This window comes from Rhododendron vialii, chromosome 9a (genome assembly GCF_030253575.1).
Source record: "Rhododendron vialii isolate Sample 1 chromosome 9a, ASM3025357v1".
Lineage (NCBI taxonomy): Eukaryota > Viridiplantae > Streptophyta > Magnoliopsida > Ericales > Ericaceae > Rhododendron > Rhododendron vialii.
This window is the reverse complement of record NC_080565.1, coordinates 9,369,663-9,383,411: the sequence shown is the minus strand read 5'-3', so window position 1 is coordinate 9,383,411 and position 13,749 is coordinate 9,369,663. Positions and strand designations below refer to the sequence as shown.

General features: G+C 40.0%; 1 protein-coding gene and 1 long non-coding RNA gene across 2 annotated transcripts; both read right to left on the bottom strand.

The window, feature by feature from the left end:
• Window positions 1-1,811: 1,811 nt before the first annotated feature.
• LOC131300426 (uncharacterized) lies at window positions 1,812-2,919 on the bottom strand. The gene is made up of 2 exons (XR_009190957.1): window positions 2,764-2,919; window positions 1,812-2,186 (listed from the first exon to the last, which is right to left on the bottom strand). It is a non-coding gene; the product is annotated as an uncharacterized LOC131300426 (long non-coding RNA).
• A 4,679-nt stretch (window positions 2,920-7,598) lies between these two features.
• Window positions 7,599-8,744, bottom strand: LOC131299588 (uncharacterized). Its single transcript, XM_058325172.1, has 2 exons — window positions 8,556-8,744; window positions 7,599-8,417 (listed from the first exon to the last, which is right to left on the bottom strand). Exons 1-2 carry the CDS (start codon window positions 8,742-8,744, stop codon window positions 7,599-7,601), a joined length of 1,008 nt encoding a protein of 335 aa, XP_058181155.1.
• Between the last annotated feature and the right edge of the window lie 5,005 nt (window positions 8,745-13,749).

Genomic DNA, 13,749 nt, shown 5'->3' with positions numbered 1-13,749 from the left:
GGTAGAGAAGTGGGAGAGAAAGAGAAAACTTGATGTTGATAAAGTTACATTTTTTTGTCACGTGGCATTTGTTTTCCCCCCAAAAAGCCCAAAAATGTCATCTTATGTGAAATACCTTCTTTGCGTCGAAACATGACGCGTGTGCAATTTCTATTAGCAAATGGACGAAAATTGACACCGGGTATATATACAATTTAATAATGGCAGATTAACTAAGATGTTTCATTTCATTGAAATAAAAGAAAGTTCACGTGTTCATAGGACATTGAAGTGTAAGTACAAGTCCTTTTTTGAATTTTTTTCGAAAAGGAACAAATTAACCCTTCCTGCCTTGCTTTTGAGAGAGAGAGAGAGAGAGTGAGAGAGAGAGAGAGAGAGAGAGAGAGTCCATTTGAAGTTCTCTACCCAGGACGAGTCACTCTGGACTCGTATTCTCAAGGCTCGTTATCAATCAACTTCTTGAAGATGCGCTAAACCATCTACCACATGGAGGGGCATTCAAGGAGGGAAAACTCTTTTCAACTGAGGCACTCGCATTTGTTTGGGTAACGGTCCAGACACCTTGATCCTTTTGGTTGGATGACTGGACTGGCCAGGGGTGTCTCCGTACCCTCATTTGAGTGTCTGCTGGGCTTCAAATGATTGGAAGTTTAATCCCATATCCTTTGATTTCCCAAATGCTTTGTTGGATAGCATTCGCTTGACTTCATTTCAATGATACAATACCACTCCTGACCCAGTGTTAAATTGGAGTTGGATTTGGCGGCTTGGCGCCTCCCATGCACTTACCGCATTCAACACTTCCTTTGGTTGGCCGCCCAAGAGCGGATTTCTAACCGAAATAACTTGTTTCTCCGTCGCATCATTCCCACGTCCTATTGTGAGTGGTGCCACCAGTTGGTTGAAACAACCTGCCATGCCTGTCGCGATTGGGTTCGTGCTAAGGAAATCTGTGCTGCTTTCTATTTCCCCTCACACATCCAAACCAACAATCCTCTTGACTGGATTCATTTGAATACCAAGCTCAATTTTTCTGACCCTTAGGGCATTCCTTGGAATATCATCTTCCTTTTCGCCATTTGGCACATTTGGAATGATCACAACCAACACCTCTTTGAACCCAATTCCAACTCGAGTTCACCAAGCACTAACATCGTTGCCAAGACCATCAGAAACAAAGCTTTGGAGTGGTTACCGTGCCGCAACAGATGGGTTACCGCAGGAGTGACATCCTTGTTGGCTGGACTCCTCCACAGGCTTCCTTTGTTTAAACTCAGCACTGATGGTGCTATCCAGCTTAGTATAGGCAAAGCATCAACAGGAGGTTTACTTCGGGATGAACATGGCTGATGGCTTGGAGGTTTCCATACGAACATCTTGGCAACCTCTATATATAGCTAGCCTTATGGCCGAATTGTGGACTTTACGTGACGGGTTGATCTTTGCAGAAAGGGGAAAGTTTCAAGAAATTGGAAGTAGAAACAGATGCCTTGGGAGTTCTCCAATTGATCAATGATAATAATTTCACATCATCCACTTGGTAGTATTTTGATCAATTGCAGGTCCCTCATAGAGGCATTTTAGGCGGTGTCTATGATCTATTAAACATATCTATCGGAAAGCAAATAAATGGGCTAGGTGCGTTGGCAAGTGATGCACCGGTTTCAGTTGGAGATTTTTTTTGTTTAGCATTGCATTCGTAGTTGTTTTGCTATTGTTTTCTATGCGGACTTGATTGGGGTTGTTGACCCTATAACTGTAAACCTTTAATTTAATGCATCTCTGATTTACCGAGAGAGAGAGAGAGAGAGTAATCCAAACATAAACATCAGTACCAACAACAAAGCCATGCACACAACTTGTAAATAAGTACGAAAACCATGTACTGTTTAACATGCAGTACTAAAGGAAGAAGTGAAGCCCCATGATCACACAGGAGGAGGCGACATTATTTTCACACCAATATTACACAGACTTTGTTCACGCAGTAGCTAGCCACTCCTCAAGCTAGAGAGAGGCCTTGCAATTCTCATGAATCATTAATTAGCCACATACACACTGCAGCTCCGGCACTGGGCATGGGATCACAACGCCAGGGACGACATTCACCAGCTCGCACGCACTTTGGCAGTCCACGTCACCGCATGATGGGAAAGATACTCCCTCTACCACGCTCTTAGCCATCTCTGGAAATTAACAAATACACCACAAAATCAATTTAAGAGAATCCTGAAGTCATCTTAATTTTTCTAATCAAAGATGGTCTTGTTTTTTATTTAGTATTAACGAGATAAGTCATTGCATATATGTATAGTTTACCCATCTTCAATTGCTTTGCTGGTGTATTTTTGAATTGTTTTATTGTCCTAAAACTAGTGTCTCTATTGAAATCTCAATCGGTAAAAGTTGGTAATGAATTTACCTAATAATTCCTTCTTTAAAATTGACAGAAGTGAACCTGATAATTAATGTCCCCTTTCCTTCCCAAAGGTAATAATTAAACGTGAAAAGATAAAATCCACAATACAAAAAATAGATTGAAAAATAGATTTCATTTTGAAATGTTAGTGAATAAAATTAGTGTTATAATGATGTCTCCATAGAGGGTAAGTAGGAAAAATGAATGTAAAAATTGATGTAAAAAGTGTAATGATAATATTTCTTTAATAAGTTGGAATCACGAAGCTGTACACTTAAAAAGAGACGAAGAAAATATTAACATGGTAAAATTAGTTTTAGTGCAACAAAAAATAGAGAACGAACCAGAGGCCATGAGAAGCACTAAGACAAGGACCATGATCGAAAGCCAACGCATGGAGCGCGCCATCTTCCGAGAGTAATTTTTCGGGAAAATAAAAACAAGGGCTGTGTGAGAGAGGAAAGGGAGAGGCAAATGTAAGATTGGGATTTCCTGGTTTCATTCCTGACTTATCTAGACCTATTTATAGGTGTGTTCGGATAGAATATTATATCATCACGTGTTCGTGGGACTCTTAGGTGTATTCTGATGGTTTTTTAACCGATCATGAATCGACGGTCATATGGGGTTCATTTTGAATTTCGCACGGATGATTTGAACTGTTCATGTTCTGTTTGGAACACTTTTTGAAAAGTATTTTTCATAAGATTCTCCCATTTCTCTCTCTACTTATCACTTTTATTATTTTTTCAATTTTTTTTTCAAAAAATGTTCCAAACACAGCATCAATAATTTAAAAAAAAAATAGCGTGTGACCGAAAAAAAATCAGTTCAATCCGAATCACAATTTTATGTCTCAATACAATTGTCAGACGTACATGTCAGCATTGCTTTTGTTAATGAAATTGTTAGAATACCACTTCCCCGGTCGAAACTCTATGGATGCCAATCTCATTTGATAAAGAATTCATCTAATGGGTTGATTTATAATTCATTTCATATCATCGATGGGTCACGTTTTGGGCATTCTAAGATAGGTACTATTAAACAAGCATTACAAATATTGTTCACATAATGAAAGCAAAAGCTAACAGGCGATTCTGGTTTCTTTTTTTTTTCTTTTTTTTCTTTTGGCGCTCGGCAAACAAAACAGCTAGTTCTATATCAAACATAATAAGAAATCAGAGGTTTGAAAAAATAAACATAAAGAATGGGTGTAGTTTAAGAATTGATTGGTTTGGAGTTTTTGATATATTTAACAATAAATTTTTCGGAGATCCAATTCACAAATTTTGAAGCTACGAAATCAAATATGTGCTCCAGTTTATCTAATAAAAGTATTAAAATAAAGTTATTTTATCTACCATTTTACGTTGGAGAATCAATATAATCAAATTTACTATGAATAAACAATTGAATGACAAATTGGTTGGGTCTGTGGATGAAATTAATTGTGCTAATATTTTTTTTTATAAGTGAAATTGATAATTTTAACTACGGATCTACTGTGCTATTTTAACCAAACAATCAAATAAAAATTGATAGAGATGTAGGTCATTAGAACCTCAATTGTTTTACCATTATCTAAAGTTTGTGGGTATCCATGAAATCAAGGAGTATTGTCCCTTTAAGAGTAACGATTGTGACGCAGCGGAATTTACGACGAGATTAGTTAGCGTACTAATCGAAACGAATAAGTACTCGAATCCACGAGCAGTTCTTGAATCCACAAGAAGAGAGATAAACTGTAACGCCCCGAATTTTTGGGTACGTTAAAGAAAACATTTTATTGCAAAAACAAAGTGAGTCTAGCTCATTATTACAACATAACTCTCATGAGAGTACTTTTATTACACAAGGGAAGGGAAACTAAGGTCCCTAACTACAGCTCCGCCTGCTCCTTCATCTGAGCCAACTCTTCAGCTCCAAAGGCCTCCAAGGTGTACTGCTCACCTTGATCATCTACAAAGTCTGACACATTATACCAGCGTCGCCACCGATATAATATGTCAGGGTCACCAAAGGTAACACCGTGAGCTACAAAAGCTCAGTAGAACAAACCCATACCCGCTAACCCATAACTTACAAACAACAGGTTATACAATCATCGATTTCCACATGATACATGTATATATAGCTAACAATGACACACCCATATTCGTTAATCATCTATCGTTGGTGTCCAAGATTTCCGTGTTTCTCCTACGCGACTCGTCGTAGACCGTGTCAACATTTTCATTTACAACTCAATCTTTCAAAAATCATTTGTTTAACACACCCAACCTCGGTTCCGCCGTTCCGGTCTCCCGAGTATCCTCACAATGGTTCCGCCGCACCGGGTTCCCATTGGCACACAAAATCTTGCATTGGCTCCTCTCCGCGGATAACCAAGCCATACCTCACCATGGTTCCGCCGGTCCGGGTTCCCATGGGAACGCACACAACCTCACAATGGTTCCGCTATTCCGGATCTCCATTGGAACACACACCCAACTCACATTATGCCACCAAAACCGGTCATAATGTAGTTTCAAAAATATTTCCTTCTTCGGAAAACATTTCCTTTCATTTATCACACCCTAGGTGCCATGTTTCTACTTTCTCGGTTCTCGTGTCTCGTTTACATGCAAAGACTCCGCGGTAGGACAAAAGTAAGCATGAAACATTCTAACAAGATCATCCAATTCTATAATATACTACAAGTAACACATTCGATTTATGTATGTAAGCTCATACTCCTTGGAATATCAAAATACGAATACTTCGATTCACATGGTAACGTTTTAACTTTCGAAAACCGTTTTTTCTTAAAGATCAAACAACATACGTTTTACTTGGAATAAGTAAGTAAGTGAGTAAGGATAAACTTAGAGTTAGGGGTAAGAATAATTTACCTTGATCCGAAACTAGTCGGGGCCGAATAAGCTAGTTGGAAGATTTTACGGGTGGTGAAACTCGCAAATCTGGACCGAACTTTGGATGGCAGTAACTCGGTCAGTATTTGGCCGAATATGATCGTTCTTGGGTCGAAGTTGAAGCTCTTGAAGTGCTCTACGACTTTCGTGAAGGAAGTTGATCCTAGAAACTACTTTAGGTAGGAGAAAAATGGTGATAAAGGAAGAGACAGTATGCTGTCTGGAAATGGAAATCCGAGATTTTTACTGAACTTCGGATGCCAATATCTTTGTCATTTCTTCACCGATTGGGGTGGTTCTTGGCTCTAACTTGAAGGTTTCGAAGTGCTCTACAACTTTTCCGAAGGGAGTTGGTTCCAAAAACTATTTTAAGCAGGAGAAAAATGAGGATTCGTGAAGGGCAGTAAGCTGTCTGGAAAATGGAAATGGCAATTGAGTGAGGGTGTGAGTTGAATGGAAGACATGGGGTGCTATTTATAGCCAACACTTGAGCTCCTCCTCCCTCCTCTATGGCCAGCCATATCTCTCTCTCTCTCTCCCATGGATTTGCTCCATTAAGTGGTCATTTCAAGTCTTTCAATCAAGTCATAGCCTTCCATGACTTGTCACTTCCATTTTAGGCCAAATCTTAGGCCATCATGAAGGGTTTTTGACTTGTCAAGTCTATGGGGAGGTTGCTTGCAAGAAGGAATATAATCATGGCCTAGCTTTGTACTTTGAAAGACTAGAAATGGGTTGGCAAGTGGTCAAAAATAGGCTTAAGGCTATAAATGTTGCTTGTGTAAGTAATCAAACACAAGCACACACTCCATCTCACTCTCTCACTTTCGGCCTCTCTCTCTCTCTCTCTCTCTCTCTCTCTCTCTCTTGTATCTATATACATCCAAGAAAATCTAGGAAAGTAAGTCTAGGATTTTAAGACTAGAACATAGGTGTGCATGCATGGCAAAGCTAGCTTTGCTTCCCTTGGAAGCAAAATGATGAGATTCCTTAGCCCATGATTTTGTATTGTCAAATCAAGGCTTCATTGGCAACTTAATTGCTATTAACCAATGGTCAAAAATTCTCCTAGCATTTATTAACCATTGGTTAAAGAAGGTAAGTATGGGCTTGAATGACTAGTCAAATCTAGGTTCTCATTATGGCAAGTCTAAGGTTGCTTCTTTTGGAAGCAAAATGATGGGATTCTTGTATGACTTGTCTTGTCATGCATTTAGGCAAGTCAAAGGTCTAATAACCAAGGGACAAAAATTCCCCTAACAATTATGGACCAATGGGTAAAGGAATATTGGTAATAATTAGGGTTTGAAATGACTTGTCATGGGAGTAAAATGATTACTCCTATGGTCTAATGGTCCGATAGGGTTTGGAGGGGTTCATAAGGCTCAAAGATGGTCTAAAAGATCCAATTAGGGTTAGGGTAATGTAACTAGGTGAATCGGTAGTTTGGTTTGTCCAACTAGTCGGTTGGAAACTAACCTTACTCGCCAAGTAGGATTTCTAGCCAAGAAATATAATTTAAAGATTTTATCTAACTCGTTAGGAAAAATATACAAGTGCTTTTATAAGCATACTTGTTTTTAGAAAATGACTAGATTGCTCGGCGTGAAAGATATAATTTTATAAGTTTCAAATCTAATTATGACGGATTATAAAAATTAAAAAAATAATTTAGTAGCAAATCCAAGTAATTAAAATAAAATTTAAATATTTAACGAAATTTTTATTTATTAAAAATCAGGGTCGTTACAAACTATCCCCCTTAAAACAATTTCGTCCCCGAAATTGGCACGTGACTATAGATTAGACTTGGTCGCTATGTTGGGTCTTGAGCTCCTTTAGCTCAGCAGGAGTCATTCGGTACGGCGCCATAGAGATTGGTGCCATTCCCGGTTGGAGTTCTATAGAGAAGTCTATTTCTCTTTGGGGCGGTAAGCTAGGAAGTTTTTCAGGGAAAACATCAGCGTACTCGCATACGATGCGTGGCAATCTCACTTCCATCCTATTGGCTTCTTCTAATTGGAGACTAGCGAGCCATCCAAATAGTTGATTCTGCCACTCGGATGTTCTCGTCGTCGGGTTCACCGTTTGTCTATCCCCCTTAAATTGAGAACAAGTTCCTACGGGGGTATACGCGGTCACCATCTTCAGATGGCAGTCTTTGACCGCTTGATGTACTGATAGTCAGTTCATCCTCAGGATTACGTCAAAATTCGCCATGTCATTCACTCCAAGATCGCAGTTTAGGTGCAAGTTGGCTACTTCTAGTTCACACCTCTTTGCACTAGACTAACAGTTATACTCCCCCCAAACGGTGATGTTACTTTCATACTCGTACTTAGGGGTTCTGTTTCTAGGGCTAGAGTAGTTACACAGGCAGTAGATATGAATGAATGTGATGCCCTAGAGTCAAACAAGGCTTGCTCATAGGTACTATACAATAATAGCGTACCTTGGATCACAGAGGGATCCTGCTCCTGTGCCTCCATCTGTAGCGCAAAGATACGCCCTCCCGTGCTTTGCTGGTTCCCCATGAGCTGCTTTCCCTTGTTCTGCCCATTCTGTTGCTGTGATGGACCCTCGGGGTTTTGCATCACAAACCCGACCTGTCCAGGTTGTTGAGCTTTCTGATCCCAAAAGTTCCCATCCCTCCTCCTTTGAGGCTGCGGGCAGTTGCGCCTAATGTGGCCCATAGCCTGACAATTGAAACACCGAATTGTTGCTATGTCTTGACCATCTCTCTGTGGCCCGCTAGGTTCGGGGGTAGTAGTCCTCCAGGGTTGGTTGTTCTGTGACGGGGTGAAGGGTCTGTTATGGTAGGGTCCACGGTTGTTGTTGGGTGGTTGGGTTCGGATCGGTCCGCCGGTGCTGCTTGTCACCTTCTTCCATCGGGTTTTGAAGTCAGTCTCCTCACTCTCTAGCCGGAGTGCACACTTCACTACTTCGGCGTAGGTGGCAAAAGCTTGAGCTACCACAGCCTTTCGAGCGGTTGTCAGTCCCCACTCGAACCGTCTTGCCTTCTTGTCTTCAGTAGGTATGGAGGTTAAGGCATAGCGGGACAGTTCTTCGAATTTGGCCGCGTACTGGGTGACGGTCATTGTTCCTTGTTTCAGGTTCAAGAACTCTTGTTCCTTGGATAAGCGAAGGGGCGTGGGAAAGTACTTGTCGAGAAACAAAGTCTCGAACTCAGCAAAGGTCATGGTGGCAATGTCATGGGTCGCCTCCATCAGATCCCACCAATAGCGGGCTTCTCCCTTCAGTTGGTAGGTGGTTAGGGCCACACGATCTCCGTCTTGGGTAATCCCTAAGGTTTTGAGGATCATCTTGACCTCATTTAGCCACGTCTCGGCCATGACAGGGTTGGTGTCCCCATGAAAGGTCGGAGGTCTGCGTTTGCAGAACTCGTTCATTGCTCGGGTTCGGGTCATAGGTCCGTCGTCGTGGTTTTGGTTTTGGCGGTTAGCGTTCAAAGCAGCTATGAACGCTTGCATGATCTGGGCTAGGTCGGGGTTCGCGTTAGAGGGTCCTCCATTATCGTGTCCTAGTCCATTGCGTCGGTTCGCCATCTACGAGTAAAAATTGAAAGGGGAAACTTTTAGTCTACTTAAACAATTTTTTTTTTTTTTGCACATGGTGTTTCTTTTCAAAAGTCGAAGTAGTTTATCGAGTAGTATGCAATCAACAAAAGCAAGCTTTTCACAAATAAGCATAGAGTTCCACTATAATGGCAAGTAGGGTCACATACGTGAATAGAGATCAAGAACATAATAGAATAAATAGTAACTGAAATAAGCCCTTCATTAATAACATAGGAAGAGTACATATTTAAACAGATAGAAGGGATCCTAATTTTCGACATCCTACATCCCGAAGGATTACAATCGGCCTAATATATGTCTAAATGGCGTCGTTGGGTTCGGGTCTCGCCCATCCTCGAGATTCTCTACCATCTTTCGTTGTAAGCTTGGCGCAACTGACGTTCGTACTCCTTTATGACTGCGGCGAGTGCGACGGCCACGACGAGAGTCCCGTACCAGAAGGTGTTGAGACGGTTATTCACGGCGAACCACCGTGGCATGCCTATTGTGACTACCGCACAAAATATAATGAGGGCGAAGAGTTGCAACCATAAGGTTTGGATTGTTATGGTTATTTCGGCTCGCTCGATTTCTCGGAATATGGCGTCTTCCGGAAATCCTCGTCGTCGGGTTGCCATGGCTCGGCTCGGTTCGGTTCGGCTTGATAGGATATGATGGAGATTTGGAGGAGTTATGATGGTGAGGAAGATGATGAGATGGAAGTGGTGGTGGGGTATATATAGGGGACGGAAAAGGGGTGTTGTGGAGGGAAAGATTGGAAATTTAAATTTGAAGTTTGAAATTTGAATTTTGGAGGTTGAAATTTTTTTTTTTTTTTTTTTTTTGAAATTGGACGGTTAGGGGGGTGCGGTTTGCCACGCCTAATGGGGTGGCACTCGGTGCTAGGTTCCGCTCTCGTCGTTTAAAAGACGTGGAAAAATATTTATCCCAACAACAGGCCGCAAGGTTTACTAATACCAAAAATATTTTCAAGTTTCTAAGTCCCACATTCGATTCTTGATTTAAGTTATCATCCAATTGTTCGGGAATTCCCAGCTCGGCTGTACTGCCAATTTCCGTGCCTTGCTTCAATCCGAAGATTGTTTTGACAGAATTCCACCCAATTTGGGACGGTAAACTTAAACTCAATTCACGTTTGTGCAACGGTCAAACTATCTCATGGTTCTACCCATTCTACCCATGGCCGAGGTTTTGAACCTAAAGCTCTGATACCAAGTTGTAACGCCCCGAATTTTTGGGTACGTTAAAGAAAACATTTTATTGCAAAAACAAAGTGAGTCTAGCTCATTATTACAACATAACTCTCATGAGAGTACTTTTATTACACAAGGGAAGGGAAACTAAGGTCCCTAACTACAGCTCCGCCTGCTCCTTCATCTGAGCCAACTCTTCAGCTCCAAAGGCCTCCAAGGTGTACTGCTCACCTTGATCATCTACAAAGTCTGACACATTATACCAGCGTCGCCACCGATATAATATGTCAGGGTCACCAAAGGTAACACCGTGAGCTACAAAAGCTCAGTAGAACAAACCCATACCCGCTAACCCATAACTTACAAACAACAGGTTATACAATCATCGATTTCCACATGATACATGTATATATAGCTAACAATGACACACCCATATTCGTTAATCATCTATCGTTGGTGTCCAAGATTTCCGTGTTTCTCCTACGCGACTCGTCGTAGACCGTGTCAACATTTTCATTTACAACTCAATCTTTCAAAAATCATTTGTTTAACACACCCAACCTCGGTTCCGCCGTTCCGGTCTCCCGAGTATCCTCACAATGGTTCCGCCGCACCGGGTTCCCATTGGCACACAAAATCTTGCATTGGCTCCTCTCCGCGGATAACCAAGCCATACCTCACCATGGTTCCGCCGGTCCGGGTTCCCATGGGAACGCACACAACCTCACAATGGTTCCGCTATTCCGGATCTCCATTGGAACACACACCCAACTCACATTATGCCACCAAAACCGGTCATAATGTAGTTTCAAAAATATTTCCTTCTTCGGAAAACATTTCCTTTCATTTATCACACCCTAGGTGCCATGTTTCTACTTTCTCGGTTCTCGTGTCTCGTTTACATGCAAAGACTCCGCGGTAGGACAAAAGTAAGCATGAAACATTCTAACAAGATCATCCAATTCTATAATATACTACAAGTAACACATTCGATTTATGTATGTAAGCTCATACTCCTTGGAATATCAAAATACGAATACTTCGATTCACATGGTAACGTTTTAACTTTCGAAAACCGTTTTTTCTTAAAGATCAAACAACATACGTTTTACTTGGAATAAGTAAGTAAGTGAGTAAGGATAAACTTAGAGTTAGGGGTAAGAATAATTTACCTTGATCCGAAACTAGTCGGGGCCGAATAAGCTAGTTGGAAGATTTTACGGGTGGTGAAACTCGCAAATCTGGACCGAACTTTGGATGGCAGTAACTCGGTCAGTATTTGGCCGAATATGATCGTTCTTGGGTCGAAGTTGAAGCTCTTGAAGTGCTCTACGACTTTCGTGAAGGAAGTTGATCCTAGAAACTACTTTAGGTAGGAGAAAAATGGTGATAAAGGAAGAGACAGTATGCTGTCTGGAAATGGAAATCCGAGATTTTTACTGAACTTCGGATGCCAATATCTTTGTCATTTCTTCACCGATTGGGGTGGTTCTTGGCTCTAACTTGAAGGTTTCGAAGTGCTCTACAACTTTTCCGAAGGGAGTTGGTTCCAAAAACTATTTTAAGCAGGAGAAAAATGAGGATTCGTGAAGGGCAGTAAGCTGTCTGGAAAATGGAAATGGCAATTGAGTGAGGGTGTGAGTTGAATGGAAGACATGGGGTGCTATTTATAGCCAACACTTGAGCTCCTCCTCCCTCCTCTATGGCCAGCCATATCTCTCTCTCTCTCTCCCATGGATTTGCTCCATTAAGTGGTCATTTCAAGTCTTTCAATCAAGTCATAGCCTTCCATGACTTGTCACTTCCATTTTAGGCCAAATCTTAGGCCATCATGAAGGGTTTTTGACTTGTCAAGTCTATGGGGAGGTTGCTTGCAAGAAGGAATATAATCATGGCCTAGCTTTGTACTTTGAAAGACTAGAAATGGGTTGGCAAGTGGTCAAAAATAGGCTTAAGGCTATAAATGTTGCTTGTGTAAGTAATCAAACACAAGCACACACTCCATCTCACTCTCTCACTTTCGGCCTCTCTCTCTCTCTCTCTCTCTCTCTCTCTCTCTCTTGTATCTATATACATCCAAGAAAATCTAGGAAAGTAAGTCTAGGATTTTAAGACTAGAACATAGGTGTGCATGCATGGCAAAGCTAGCTTTGCTTCCCTTGGAAGCAAAATGATGAGATTCCTTAGCCCATGATTTTGTATTGTCAAATCAAGGCTTCATTGGCAACTTAATTGCTATTAACCAATGGTCAAAAATTCTCCTAGCATTTATTAACCATTGGTTAAAGAAGGTAAGTATGGGCTTGAATGACTAGTCAAATCTAGGTTCTCATTATGGCAAGTCTAAGGTTGCTTCTTTTGGAAGCAAAATGATGGGATTCTTGTATGACTTGTCTTGTCATGCATTTAGGCAAGTCAAAGGTCTAATAACCAAGGGACAAAAATTCCCCTAACAATTATGGACCAATGGGTAAAGGAATATTGGTAATAATTAGGGTTTGAAATGACTTGTCATGGGAGTAAAATGATTACTCCTATGGTCTAATGGTCCGATAGGGTTTGGAGGGGTTCATAAGGCTCAAAGATGGTCTAAAAGATCCAATTAGGGTTAGGGTAATGTAACTAGGTGAATCGGTAGTTTGGTTTGTCCAACTAGTCGGTTGGAAACTAACCTTACTCGCCAAGTAGGATTTCTAGCCAAGAAATATAATTTAAAGATTTTATCTAACTCGTTAGGAAAAATATACAAGTGCTTTTATAAGCATACTTGTTTTTAGAAAATGACTAGATTGCTCGGCGTGAAAGATATAATTTTATAAGTTTCAAATCTAATTATGACGGATTATAAAAATTAAAAAAATAATTTAGTAGCAAATCCAAGTAATTAAAATAAAATTTAAATATTTAACGAAATTTTTATTTATTAAAAATCAGGGTCGTTACATAAACTCATAAAATTACTCCTATATTGATAAAAGTTGAATAAAACATAATTTGCCCTTAGGCTTACGACGCTATTTATAAGTAGAGAAATCCTATTTTTTACCTTTTGGTGAATTTCTTGGAGGAATATTTTGAGTGGGAATTTCGTTTTTAGTTCAAACTATTGAGGTATTGTGCGGGAAAAAATTTAAAATTTGAAAAAATAATATGGCAGGAGTTGAAAATTGTGATAATATGGCTGTAATTTAAAATTTAAGAAAATAATACAACATGACTTGAATAATTCAGTTAAATTTGGTAAAACACGATTTGCTAAGGTAACGACAATCTATGGTATTGTTCTAACATTTTTGGTTATGTTATTTAATATGTGAATTTAATTTACATATATATTTTGCTTATGTATAACTATTATTGATAACATATTTTGGTCTTGTGACAAGATATTTTGATCATCTCAAAAACAAATTGTATGGCACGTTGTGATAAGGTAACATCTTATGATTTCTTTTATAATAATTGTTGTTATGTTATTTAATTGTGGTATGGCACAAAATTTGTATGGCACGTTGTGGTAAGGTAACATCACTTTATGATTTTGTTAATTGTTAATAATAATTGTGGTTATGTTATTTAATTATATTATGGTACTTTACATACATATTTTGCTGAGTATAACT